The sequence below is a fragment of the Microtus ochrogaster genome, chromosome 1 (assembly GCF_000317375.1).
Source record: "Microtus ochrogaster isolate Prairie Vole_2 chromosome 1, MicOch1.0, whole genome shotgun sequence".
Taxonomy (NCBI): domain Eukaryota; kingdom Metazoa; phylum Chordata; class Mammalia; order Rodentia; family Cricetidae; genus Microtus; species Microtus ochrogaster.
The window spans coordinates 82,431,262-82,445,499 of NC_022009.1; the positions used below are offsets into that span (position 1 = coordinate 82,431,262).

The following is a 14,238-nucleotide window of genomic DNA, read 5'->3' on the forward strand; positions in this document are numbered from 1 at the left end:
CTCTGCCTCTGCCTCTGCCTCTGCCTCTGCCTCTGCCTCTGCCTCTGCCTCTGCCTCTGCCTCTGCCTCTGCCTCTGCCTCTGCCTCTGCCTCCTGAGTACTGGGATTGAGGTGTGTGCCATCACCACGCAGTATGCATTTACTTTTTACTTTGTGTGTATTTGGGGACACGTGTGGAGGTCATTTGTGTCCTGCTGATAGAACTCAGGTCAGTAAGCTTGGCAGTTGGTGCCTTTACCTGGTGAGCCGTCTTGCTGGCCCGGATACTGTCTCTTTTAAAACATTAGGAAGTACAAATCCAGAGTACAGCTGGCATCAAAGTAGTAATTAACTTGGAAACAGGCTAATTTCTTAGTGTCTCATTCTGTCTGGCTGTTACTCAACTCACCACAGCTGGCACAGGCATTCTTGCCTTACTGTTGTGGAGGCTAAGAACCACAAGAGCTTTTGGTGTCTAGGGCCCGTTCCTAGATGGCCGTGGTGTTGCATTTGGTGGAAGGGGCAGGACAGTTTCAAGGGTCTTTTATGAGAATTACTTAATTCTGCTCAGGACAACTCTACACTCCTGGCCTAATCTCCTAAGGCCATCTCCTAATACCAGCATGCTCAGGTTTAGGATTGGGACTTTGGGGAGGGGACACATATAGTTCATCATTGTTAGAGTTGTATCCATAAAATGTTGGCATATCAAGCTGTTACGTAATACCCAGTTTTAATCTTACTAAAGTGGTATAGTTACTCATTGGTGAATACCAAACTATGTGATTATGGAGCTATTTAGTTAAGTACGAATAAAAACATTTTATGAGAATTTTTGCAACATAAAATTTTTAGGGGAAAATAGCTTTTGAGCTATTTTTTTTAAAAAAAAGAATTTAGACTGTAAACATGATAAAGTCTAGACTAAGACCCCAGTCAAGAATATAGGGTTTTTTTTGTACCTTCAATGTTAAAAGGAAAAATGTGATATTATGTGAGTCTGAAGAAAACTAATATGTATTTTTTGTTTATTTTTGTGGTTTTTCAAGAAAGGGTTTCACTGTGTAGCCCTGGCTGGCCTTGAACTTAAGAGATGCGCCTGCTTCTGCCTCCCAAGTGCTGATATTAAAGGTGTGTGCCACCACCACTAGTATAAATATGTATTTTTAAGAACGCTTACATTATCAATTCTTTATGGATGACTTCTTTTCAACTAGTGTTTCTTGTAGTTCTTACCTTAGTATATGTATACTTCAGGAATGTCACATTGAACTGTGTCTGTGACTGACTGAAGTAAATACTTAAAACAATACTAAACCCAGGTTCGGTCCTATCTACTTAATTGATTTTGCAACAACCCTGCCATCTACAGTGAGGGAATGGTATTGGTATATATTTTTATAGTGTGACAGTGCCTCCATGTGGGCATAGAGCCCAGTGTGCTGGTCAGAATCTGTTTCTAAAGCAGTGCTTCTCGACATCCCAACACTGTGACCTTCAATACAGCACGGGATCTCAGCTTCCTAATGCTGTGACCCTTTAAGGTAGTTCCTCATGTTGTGGTGATCCCCAATGATAAAGTTATTTTTGTTGCTCTTCATAACTAATTTTGATACTGTTCTGAATCTTAATGTAAATATCTGAAATGCAAGATATCTGATATGCGACCCACATGAAAGGGTCATTCAGCCCCCAAAGGGGTCACTACCCACAGGTTGAGAACCACTAATCTAAAGAATGCTTGTCTCTCTCTCTCTCTGTCTCTTTCTCTCTTTCCTCCCTCTCCCTCTCCCTCTCTCCCTTCCTTTCCCTTCCCTTCCCATTCCTCTTCTCCTTCTTCCTCTTCTTCCCCTTAAATTCTCACCCCCCTTTTTGAGACAGGGTTTTTCTGTGTGGCTCTGCCTGCTCTGGAACTCATTCTGTAGACCAGGCTGGCTTCGAACTCAGAGAGCCGCCTGTCTCTGCCTCCTTAATGCTGTACCGCCATTGCCTGGATGAATGCTTCTTTTTCTAAGAAAATAAAGGGGAAAAATGTATACAGTAAATTTTGTGCTCAAAGAAATAAAAATATGATATTAGTTGAGAGTCTAATCATGTTTAATCTTTAACTTTAACGTCATCGATTATTGTGTAATCCTTGAAGGGAATGGAAGTATTTGTTCAGATTTTAACTGCGTTTGTGTTTACTACTCTCTCTTTAGGACAGGGTAACCTTCAGGAGAATAATTGTAAAAAACAATGCCAAAAAGAGAAAGATGTATGAAAGCTTTATTGAGTCGCTGCCATTCCTCAAGTCCCTGGAGGTGAGTGTTATACCAAATCCGCGAAGTTCCCGCAAAAGCCAACAAGGAAACCAAGAGTCCGGTATATTAAAGCAAAGAGCCTTTATTTAAATCAAGTTTGCAAAGGTCTCGCCACATGTCCAATGTATTGGAATAACTGGAGAACCCCGAGCTCTGTTAGAATTGGGTTTTTATAGTAGTAAAGGTGGGGGTGAGGAGTTCTCTGAGGTTAAGGACCCCTGATTGGCTGACATTTGTCTAGGGGTGTCCTGGTGAGTGTGCTGGCAGGTGACCCTGTCTACAGAGGTTGGAATGTTAGGCTTTTCCTTTGAATGGTCTGCTCCTGGGTGGGGGTAGGGTTATCTCAGCTTGTGGTTCTTTCTGCTACCAGGTATTGCTTCAGGGTAAACTACTGAGACTCGGGCCTCTATTAAATTTATCGAGGGCTTAGTTCTACTCTGGCAGGTGACAATGGTTGGAAGTAAAGAACTTCCTTTGGGTGACCTGCCCAGACTTAGCTTATCATGGCTGGCCCCCGTACTGTGGAGACTGCTTTGTTTAGACAGTCTGGTGAGGAGGCCCAGCTGATAAAAAAAGCTAACCATGCCGGCAACTCCAGTTCCCACATAAAGGTGGAAAGGTCTCCTGATCTCCACACAGTGTGTGCTGTAGTACCCCCACAGTAAGAATGATAATTTTTAATGTCTTTTCATATTTTCCTATGAAAAGAACAGATAGTGACATTAGGTTTCATTGCTAGCTCTTTTACTGCCTATAAGTACATTTTATTATTGTGATTGGAAAATAAGGCTCTTATCTAGAGTCTATAGCAAATTTATAGGTGCCATTTATCTAATAGCATAAAGAGTTAACTGCTGGTTATCCCTTTACAGGGAGGAACTACCTAAACCCAGGAGGTCCTCACTGCCCCACCCCAACCCCCAGGGTTGTTACTGCTTGTTCCCCTTTCTCTCCACTTTTAAAGTTGGTATTCCTCAGCCTTGGTTTCTAATGTACCTACACACACTTACTTGGTATGTGAGAATTTGAAATATGAATCTCACATATTTCAAACCTAAAATGATCCTCACTGCCCACTACTAATTTAACAGCTTCTGTCAGATACCTGTGCACATCTCAACCTGGACCAGATGCCCCAAATCACCCTTTTTGCTCTTCGTCTCGTTATGTTTCTTTCTGTCGCTGTAGTAAGACACCCTGACCAGGCAATTTATGAAAGAAAACATTGAATAAATTGGGCCTGCAGTTTCAGAGTCCATGATCATGGAGCAAAGGCATGGCAGCAGGAACAGTAGATCTTACATTTTGATCCATAACGGTGAGACAGAATGCATACAGAGAATAGCTCAAAGCCTGGCCCCAGCTAGGTCACACTTCTGAATCCTATCCAAACGGTGCCACCAACTGGGAACCTATGGGTTGACACCAGATATTCTTCAGAATATCTGTAATATCCAGTCATCTTCCACTACCTTCACCAGTATCACCACTGTCTGTATCATCATTTACTCTCGTATGACTTTTATCAGACATCTACAGGAGCCTGTGGGTCCTAGACCTCCTTTGCCTTCTGTTATCCACCCTTCCAGGACAGGATAACTTTGATGGCCCCTGAGGACCTGCCCAGTATCCTGCCCCGCCTGGGTCCCTCTGACAACATTCCTACTGCTCCACATTCTTCCTGCCTCACACACTAGCTTCTTCCCGTGACACAAACAAGCCAGCCCTCACCTCAGACCTGTGCACTTGCTATCCGCCTAGTACAGCCTCCTGCACAACTTTATGGACCCGCCATGATTCTCTTTCATTTCTTAGCCCAATGTCTTCTCAACGAGACCGATTGTTTCTTATCTATGAGGGCAGACACTTGTGGAAGAATTGTTACCTTAAGAATTCAGCTTTGCTGTAATTTCCTTGGTTCTAGAGAAATAGATGTATGTCTTACGGTGCCGTAAAATGGCACACATCAGCACAGTAGCATCTTTCTAGGGTTGCTGGTTTATGCCCGGAAGAACCTTGGCCACACTGTGGAATGCAGAGGGAGTTGACTTCTCCGGTAGTTCCTGTCCTCCAATAGAACTCATCAGGGAGGCTGTCCAGTCAAACTGAGCCATGTGACCCAGGAAGGGACTTTGGCAAACGGGAGAACACGTGCTCCCTCTAAGGGAGCAGCTGCCATCCCGCCGTCGCTTTATTGCTGCCATATGGAAATCTGGGCTGGGAGTGTCTCAGTCTGCCGTTATTTTATGGAAAAAAATAGAAATACAAATTTTTCTATTTGAGAATTCTAGCAGTTAATCTAACAATCACACAAGCAAACACTGTTCAGTTTATTTAGCAGTATAGCTAGCCCCTTTTAAATGTCTAAAATAGGTAAGATTACATAAGTGGTCTGTGTATTACTTAGGGTTTGCTGGAGGAAGAGAGAATTTATTTAATATATAATATATGCTGATATTTAATATATAATATATGCTGATATATAACAATTACATTTGTACCTATGGTGAATATGTAATACTGTATATATATACATATATATATGTATATATATACACACACACATATATGGCAGCTCCTTCTTTATATATGGGGATTTATTGTAGTATCTTATAGGCTGTGGCACTGCTAGGCCAATAATAGCTACCTACTAATGGAAAACTAAGAACCCAGTAGTTGTTCAGTTCACGCGGCTGTGTGTGTCAGCTGGTCTTTGGTATGTGACAGAATCCTGAAGAAGTGGACTCTAATGCCAGGGAAGGAAGCTAGGGCAAGCATGCAAAGGGAGGGGGCGCTGCCTTCTTTCCTGCTCTTTCTGTGGGCAGTGCAGCAGCAAGTGTGGCCCAGATTAAAGGTGGATCTTTAATCACTTCAAGTATTTAATTAAGAAAAAAATTCTGGGGCTGGAGAGATGGCTCAGTAGTTAAGACCACTGACTGCTCTTCCAAAGGACCTGGGTTTAACTCCCAGCACCCACATAACAATTCACAACTGTCTGTGTAGCTCCAGTTCCAGGAGATCTGACATCTTCACTTCACACAGACATGAATGCAGGTAAAACCCCAAAGTAAATAAGAAAAAAAATATAAAAAGAAAAAAATTTCTCAGGAGTATATTCAACCATTTGGGTTCTAGTTAATTCCAGATGTAGTCCAGTTGACAAGAGCAGCCATTACTGTCTTTTTCTTTCTGTTACTGTATTCTCCTTGTAGGTTTCTGAACGTCTGAAGGTGGTGGATGTGATCGGCACCAAAGTTTACAGCGACGGAGAACAGATCATCGCTCAGGTATGATACCATGTCAATCCGTGTAGTGTTAAATCCAAGGATGTCTTAGAAATCTCGTTAAACTTGGTTTAATAATCAGCATGCGATGTTGGATTTAATGAATATTACTTCTACCAAACAACTTACTAAAAATGCTTTTACAGCCAGTAAGTAATTTGGATGTTTTTCTTTATATAATTTATTCCAAATGAATTTTCATTAAACCATTGCCTGACTCTCTGAGTGGTGTTACAGTTTGTAACATGAAGTCCACATGTATAGAAGGATGTCATATACGAAAGGGAAGTGGTGGCTCTCCCATGAACCCAGCTCCATTGGGCGATGATAAAGAGTTTTGCAGGATCAGGTCTTGAGACCTCCTACGGCTGCTTCCCGATGACATTTGCAGAGAAGAGCTCATGCTGCACCGTATCCAAGCACTGGATACATTAATACAAGTCTGCTCTAACCCTCATGCTTTTTTTGCTTTTTTTTTTTTTTTTTTTTTTTTTTTTTTTTTTTTCGAGACAGGGTTTCTCTGTGGTTTTGGAGCCTGTCCTGGAAATAGCTCTGTAGACCAGGCTGGTCTCGAACTCACAGAGACCCTCATGCTTTTTAAACATGGTTTCTCCCTGCGGGAAACCAACTGTGTTGTGTACAGCGCCATAGTCAGCCAGAGAGCTCCTAGAAAGTAGGCTCTGTAGACATTTGAAACATACATGACTTGAGGGGATTTCTAATATTCTGTGGATTTTTTTTTTAAATCACAACAGTCTACTGAATTATTGTTTTTTTTTTTTTAAAAAAATCACAACAGTCTGCTGTACTGGTCTATTTGAGTTATTATCTCTTTTTCATCATTTTAAAATTTATTTTACATACCAACCACAGTTTCCCCTCCCTCTTCTCCAACCCCCTTCCCCGGCCCATCCACTTCTCTGTCTCCACTTAGATGGGGTAAGGCCAAGATTCAAGGGCTCTTTGAAGAAAAGACTATTGTTTAGAAGGCCAATAAGTATCTTTCTGTCCCTACCCCCACTCCCCTCATCACACACACACAGACCACAGAGTGGCCAGTCACTAGAGCTCTTACCTCTACCAGTGCTCAGCCCAAAGGGGCGATTCTGTCCTCAGACTGCCTCCTCAGACTGCATCCTTAGACTGACTGCTTTGAATTGCTGCCTCAGACCGCACTGAGCTCCTGCCTCCTCCTGCCTTAGATTCCTCTCTCTGTCCAGCCATATCACTCCTGTCTCCACCTCCTTAGTGCTGGAATTAAAGGCGTGCGATCCCAAATGCTGGGATCATTTTTGTGTGAGCTCTGTTTCTTTTTTAGACTGGATCAATTTTGTATGGCCCAAGATAGCCTTGAACTAACTAACAGAGATCCACCCGCCTCTTTTCGCCTGAGTCCTGGGGTTAAAGGTGTATGCCACCACTGCCAGGCCTCTAGTAGCTTAGCTGTCCTCTTCTCTTCAGACAAACTTCTTTGTTAAAACACAAAGTATTGCCACATATACTATCCTATATTTTAGAAATCTAGGCCTAACATTTATTTTTGTTATATAATCTCTGGTTTTGTTTGAGGTCCTAGAGATTAAGGTAAAAGTCAGGACCTTGAGTATGTTGTGGTACTGTCTCATGTTAAGTTTTTAAATTGTGGCAGAGAGGTTTTCAAATATTCGTGTTTCTCAGGATTCACGGGAAGGACCTGAAACAGTGAAATCTTCCATAGCATGTTTGAGGAGGCAGCATTAGAAATCAGAGTTTGTGCAAAACCTACGCCACCAGCCTTTTCAGTCCCAGTGGTCTTTTCAGAAGCTGGAAGTGCACATGCCAAAGCTAGTATCCTTTGCTTCTGAATGCTCCCAGGTTCTTTCTGCTCCTGGCAAGTCACTGTGCTAACACGTGTTACTTTAGGTGGACACAGGGAGCATGTTGCTAGGCACCAAGGAACACAGAGTGTGCCGACATAGCCCGCTGATGGAAGAGGCTGCCGGGATACACCGCTGTGCTGTCCTGTGTATATGGTTCAGCACAGAATTGGACAGAAGATTCCTAGCTCGGGTTACTTGCCATATTTTCTGGTAGAGAATGTATTATTGCAAATGCTTTTATTTTTTTTTTTTGTTTATTTATTTTTTTTTTTGTTTTGTTTTTCGAGCCAGAGTTTCTCTGTAGCTTTGGTGCCTGTCCCAGAACTAGCTCTTGTAGACCAGGCTGGCCTCGAACTCCCAGAGATCCGCCTGCCTCTGTCTCCCGAGTGCTGGGATTAAAGGCGTGCGCCACCACCGCCCGGCCGTGCAAATGCTTTTACAAATAAAAATGTTACATAATTATCAGCCATTACCTCTGAGCGTAGATGAAATGGCCTCTTCAATATGACTTCACTTACAGACTAGGATCTGTACACTGGCTTCAAGGACATGATTTCAGGGTTGCTATGGAATTCTCATTTTTCACTCTATTTTTTTTCTTTTAATAGGGAGATTTGGCAGATTCTTTTTTCATTGTAGAATCTGGAGAAGTGAAAATTACTATGAAAAGAAAGGTAAAACTCATATTAGCAAGGAAAATAATGGATTTTTTTTTTAAAAAAATGATGGTAGACTTAAATGTAACTCGCTTCAATTACCTCCTCAGGGCAAATCAGAAGTGGAGGAGAACGGTGCCGTGGAAATCGCTCGGTGTTTTCGGGGACAGTACTTTGGAGAGCTGGCCCTGGTCACTAACAAGCCAAGAGCGGCATCTGCACATGCAATCGGGACTGTCAAATGTTTAGGTAGGGTCAGTGGTGGACCTGTTATGTCTGCACTCCAGGCACTCAAATCATATGGGGCATTATTGGGTTCACAAGTGCCAAAGTCCTCACAAAATATGAACAAGGCGGGGGCTGGAGAGATGGCTCAGCGGTTAAGAGCACTGACTCTTCTTCCAGAGGTCCTGAGTTCAATTCCCAGCAACCACCAGCAACCACATGGTGGCTCACAACCATCTGTAATGAGATCTGGTGCCCTCTTCTGGCCTGCAGGCACACATACAGACAGAATACTGTATATATAATAAATAAATAATCTTAAGAAAATATGAACAAGGCTTGGACTTACTTTAATTATTGAAAAAAGAACTCCCAGTAAACGAGTTTTATATTTAACCTGTCAAGAAAATGCCATGCATTGTATTCTTCAAAAGAGAAGCCTAAAATGGCACTTTTTGTGAAGCTCATTATTAAGCTCTCTGGGAAGATGGAATGCCAGTGAAGAAACGCAGCCATCGCCCTGGTCCCTGGGATGGCGGTCAGGTCTGTCCGCACATAATCAATTGCTGTTTGTGATTGCTATGGCTTTGTTCTACCAAGGGAGCTTGGCAGACATGCCGCTTCCAGTTGGTATCTACGGAGATTTTTTTTTTTTTTTTGTCTAAGAAATCACTCAGGTAATGAAGAACATGGTTTAGAAAATAGAAACATAAATGACATTTTAAAAATTGATTCAAGGCAGGAGAGATGGCTCAGTGGTTAAGAGCATTGCCTACTCTTCCAAAGATCCTGAGTTCGATTCTCGGCTACCACGTGATGGCTCACAACCATCTGTAATGAGGTCTGGTGCCCTCTTCTGGCCTGCAGGCATACACACAGGCAGAATATTGTATACATAATAAATAAATGCATATTTAAAAAAATTGATTCAATAATAATCCCCTTCATGTTCCAATTCAAAAAGATAAAAGTTAGTTTCGGTGATTTTTAAGATTTGCAAGGTTCCTTGGAATGAATTCTTTGTAGAGTCATGTTGTAAAAGGTCCTCAGAAAGTGCAATATTAGTATGGCAATCCTCTGATGAAAGGGAAGACAAAACTGACAGTCTCCTCAAAGATGTTGACTGTAAGATAAAGGTGCGTACTTATTTCGTTGTAATCATGTTAAAGGAAGTGGGAGAAATATAAGAAGTATAGAAAAACATAGGAAGTTCTAAAGCACACCCGTGTCATCACCATCTGTCCATGGCTTCCTCTGTCGTAATTCCTTTCTGTTGGATTTGCATAGTTTTCTGTTTTTAAATTTTTCACTATAGGAATTTTATTAATACATCACATTTTTTATATTCTATTAGGAAGTGGTAAATATATACATGATAAACAATCTAACCACTCACTGGTAAATGTTTTGTGAGCTTTGGGTCCAATTTGTATGTGTATATATGTTTTTTGTTGTTGTTGTTGTTTCGTTTGTTGGTTTTTCAAGACAGGGTTTCTCTGTGTAAGAACCCTAACTGTCCTGGAACTCACGCTGTAGACCAGGCTGACCTCGAACTCACAGAGATCCTCCTGCCTCTGCCTCCCAAGTGTTGGGATTAAAGGTGTGTGCCACTAACTCCAAGCGCAGAGGTGACTTTTGCCTTAGGAATGGTTTTCTGACTAGGTCTTTTAAAATGATTTTTCTTTAATTAGTACATATTAACTTGTATAAAGTTGTAACCCTTTCACGAGTAGCTCGTGCTTTGCATATTCACAGTAATTACCCTCTTTCTCCCTGTTGATCCCTTTCTACTTTTCAAATAGTCCCCTTCCGCTTTCATGTTTCTCCCCGCTTCATCTGAAGAAAAACAAAGTGTCTGCTCCACTTAAGATGATATTTCTAAGCTTTGTTCATCTTTCTGCCAATGTCACAATGTGTTTTTCTTTTTAGTTGAGTAGCAGTGCATTGTGTGTATACATTTTATTTTCCATTTGTTGATGGATACTGAGGCTGAGTCCATAGCTTGGCTATTGTGAATGCTGCTGCTCTATACAAGGGCAAGAGGGTATCTCTACTGTGTGCTGACTTAGACTCCTTCAGACATGCCTAGGAGGGGAGAGCCTGGATAAAATGGTGGGTCTAGTTTTATTTAATGAGGAACTTACATACCTATTTCTAGTGGCTTCATTGATCTCATCAACGGCGGACAAGGCTTCCATTCTTCAAAAGCCTGTCAACTTTTGTTGTTTCTTGATGATAGATGCTTTGACAGGGTAAGAGGGAAATCTCAATGTAGTATTGATCTGCATTTCTCAGATGGCTATTTTTTATGTATTTTTTGACTACTTGTTTTAAGAAGTAGTTCATTTGCCTATTTAATGACTCAATACATACAGGCCACTTTTATTTTTACTAATTTATTTTATTTTTACTAATGTGCCATGCAAGAATGTCCATGAAGCCTTACAAACTTTACCTTTTTTACCTATGCAAATTTGAGAGATAGATTTTGATATGTTAAGCAGTATATTATAAACTCCAACTTTTAAAATACAGGAGACATCCATGTTTGGTGTCTCCTGTCTGTAATTCCAGCACCTAAAGTGTGGGATCATTAATTCAAGGTCTTGTTGAAGGTCACTGTGAATGAACTACATAAACCAAACAGTCTCAAAACCAAAAACACAAAATAAAATGCACGAGGCAGACAAGCAAAGTGATACATATATTGATAGATGCAGAAAAAAGCATCATATTGATCACGATTTTGAATTGCATAGACAGTGGTATGAATGTCTAAAAATCTTCACGCCATGCTACTGTACGCTCTGAGAACAGGAAAAGAAACACTCTTGTACCACTTTTGGGGAAGGGGGTTATGTTTATCTTTGAAAGCCCAGAGGCTGTGCCAGGTTAGACCCTCATTTCGCCAACGTGGATCAGGCATCTCCCACCAACTCCGCCACAGGTCCTTCATCCGTCAAAGCATCCCAGACTGTAACCAGCAAAGGTCCTATTTCCTTTTTGAAGCAGAACATTTTAACCTTTACATTTTCTCATATTTTTATAATATCCAACTAAAAATTCTCTTGGGTTGTTAACATATCAAAATGGCAGTATCATAGTAGAAAGGGATGGCTTAGGAATTTCGGAGTTATGCAAGGAATGGTATTTTCAATTTATTTATTTTTTCTTTTCTCTTAGCCATGGATGTGCAAGCATTTGAAAGGCTTTTGGGACCTTGCATGGAAATTATGAAAAGGAACATCGCCACCTATGAAGAACAATTAGTCGCGCTGTTTGGAACAAACATGGATATTGTTGAGCCCACTGCATGAAGCAAAAGTACGGAGCGGAAAGAGCATTAGTGAAACAGTTACGCTGTAGTGGTTAGTCCACTGAGAATGTGTTTGTGTACATGCCAAGCATTTTGTGATTTTGGATTTTCCTTTTTTTAAACAAAAAAAATTTACAATGTATCAGTAAACAGTAGTGATTTAATAGTCAGTAGGCTTTAACATCACTTTCTAATGGGTAGTTCATTAAAAAAAAATCAACATATTCATAAAAATGACTTTTTATTCCATAAAATTATTTGAAAGTTTTATTCAAATGGTTATAATATATTGAAAGCGTACATGTTTAATAAGATAATTAAAAGATGTAATCATAGGCCGATCTGTGTGTTTGATTTATTCAAGTATCAAATTAGTGACTATCCCATTGAAGAGGGAAATTGGTAATGACTCATGTGACTTAACATGACATCACATTCTTCTTATAATCCATCATCCAGTAAATGTCAGTCATTTCATTTTCTAGTTTCTCTGGCTTTGATAAGTTATGTGTTAGCCTTGGCCTACTGGTGAAATGGTATAAAACGTCATATGCAATTTAAAAATTTTTTATATTTTTGCAATAAAGTACGTTTTGACTTCTTTGACAAATGTCGGTGAGTAGCCTACGTAACTGCGTGGCTTTTGAGACTTGACAACTTAGATATGATAACTGGGCAGAGAGTCTTTTAAGATGAAAGATCATAAATGAAGTTTTCTTTTTTTTTTTTCCTCCGCAAGACATTTCTCTGTGCAGCCCTGGCTGTCCTGGAACTCACCCTATAGGCCAGGCTGGCTTCAAACTAGAGAGATCCGGCTGCCTCTGCCTCTTGAGTAATGGAATTAAAGGCGTGTGTCACTACCGTTCAGCCCATAAACACATTTCTCATCATCAAATATATGGTGTCACTGCTTCCTTTTTGATTTTGCAACTCCTGTATTCTTTATTTTTATCTTATTTTATTTTTTTTTTTTGGTTTTTCGAGACAGGGTTTCTCTGCGGTTTTGGAGCCTGTCCTGGAACTAGCTCTGTAGACCAGGCTGGTCTCGAACTCGCAGAGATCCGCCTGCCTCTGCCTCCCGAGTGCTGGGATTAAAGGCGTGCGCCACCAACGCCCGGCCTCCTGTATTCTTTATAAATTGCATTTGGACATTTGGACATTTAACGTGACAAAGATTTTTTTTAAGCTATTTAATTTTTTTTTTATTTTTTGGTTTTTCGAGACAGGGTTTCTCTGTGGCTTTGGTAAGCTATTTAAACTTAATCGAACATTTTTTTTGTCCTCTTAATGTTCCAAATCTTATATTTAGAAAAAGGGAAACTTTCCTATGAAAAATCGTTTGGGATTCTTATCCACATGCCCACAGGATATTTCTTTGCTCTTTATGGTCTGCATACTACAGCCCGGTGCACATGTCTGTGCCCATGTTTTTTTTTGCTTTTTAATTCCTTGTCATAATCACTAACCGGCAAGCTCACTGATCAACAGCCAATCAAGTGGTTTTGTCTTTTCCAATCCTTAAAAACTCTACTACAGTGGTGGAAATAAGTTTGTATATAAGCAAAGCCATACATAATGAATAATGGAATTTCTGTCTGTACTACGTATCATTAGGCCTTGTCCTTAGCTTTAAAGTCAACTCAGAGTAAAAAGTACACAAAGTACAAAATTTTACTAGGTTTTCTTTAGTTACTTATATGCTTATTTTTATGCCAGATATGATGAATTGTTATAAACAACCAAAGCAATATACTTTTACACGACTTTCAGGCCCCATGACCAAATGTCTAGAGACATTAGTTCTCACCAGTTGTTCACCTTCAAATGGGTAATTTCACTTTGGGAAACATGTTCTAAGGAACAGAGGTATCTATATATGTGAAATTCATCTATGGCTATCATGATCTTATAAGGGAATGTTTATAGTCCACATACATGTACATGAAAACATGGCTAGAATGTTAATTGGATAATGCATAAACAAATTAAAGTATGTAAACTGTAGCTTTAGTCATGTTTTAAAATACTACTATTTTTGCAAAATCTGTAGGAAAAAGAGCTCTCTCTACATGAAGGTAACATGTTTTCAAAAGCCATGTATTAAACAAGGAAAAATTCCAAAAACAGAACAACAAGAAAAACACCACCCGAATTCCCGGTTCATCATTCTGTGTTCCTTACTCCCTTTTCCAAGTTCTCTTTTGTTGCATTGCATAAGCTGATTGTTAGCGTTCATGGAACAATAAATGAATGCCTGTAGAATAAAGAACTCCAACCAAGGCTATAAATGCCAGTTACGTCATTTTCAGTATTGTTGGTTATATTTAAAATTTCCTTATAATAAAGCACACTTTTATAATAAATGTTTTAAGCATTGTTTTCTTTTTTATGGTTTGTCCAATGTATAAATGTAACAAAAGTCATGAGATATGTTCCATGGAAGTTACAACCCCATAGCATACAGCAGTAAGAAAGTACGGTTTTGCATGACTGTAGGTCTTTGTAAGCTTTTTAACTATTGGTTAAATTTTTAGCTCTTGTGATATGTTGCACATTATTTTGGTCATTTAGAATAACCAACTAAATATTGACTAGGGAATTTATGTGTAAAACTTT

The 14,238-nt window shown here is 40.0% G+C and overlaps 1 protein-coding gene across 1 annotated transcript in view; it reads left to right on the plus strand.

The window, feature by feature from the left end:
- Nucleotides 1–11,957, plus strand: part of Prkar2b (protein kinase cAMP-dependent type II regulatory subunit beta) — a 98,622-nt gene extending 86,665 nt beyond the window's left edge. The window contains exons 7-11 of the mRNA XM_005343871.3: nt 2,181–2,282; nt 5,495–5,569; nt 8,034–8,099; nt 8,192–8,330; nt 11,490–11,957. Of these exons, the coding sequence (XP_005343928.1) occupies nt 2,181–2,282; nt 5,495–5,569; nt 8,034–8,099; nt 8,192–8,330; nt 11,490–11,623 (516 nt within the window). The 3' untranslated portion in view covers nt 11,624–11,957. The remainder of the gene's footprint in view (nt 1–2,180; nt 2,283–5,494; nt 5,570–8,033; nt 8,100–8,191; nt 8,331–11,489) is intronic.
- The last annotated feature ends 2,281 nt before the right edge of the window (nt 11,958–14,238 follow it).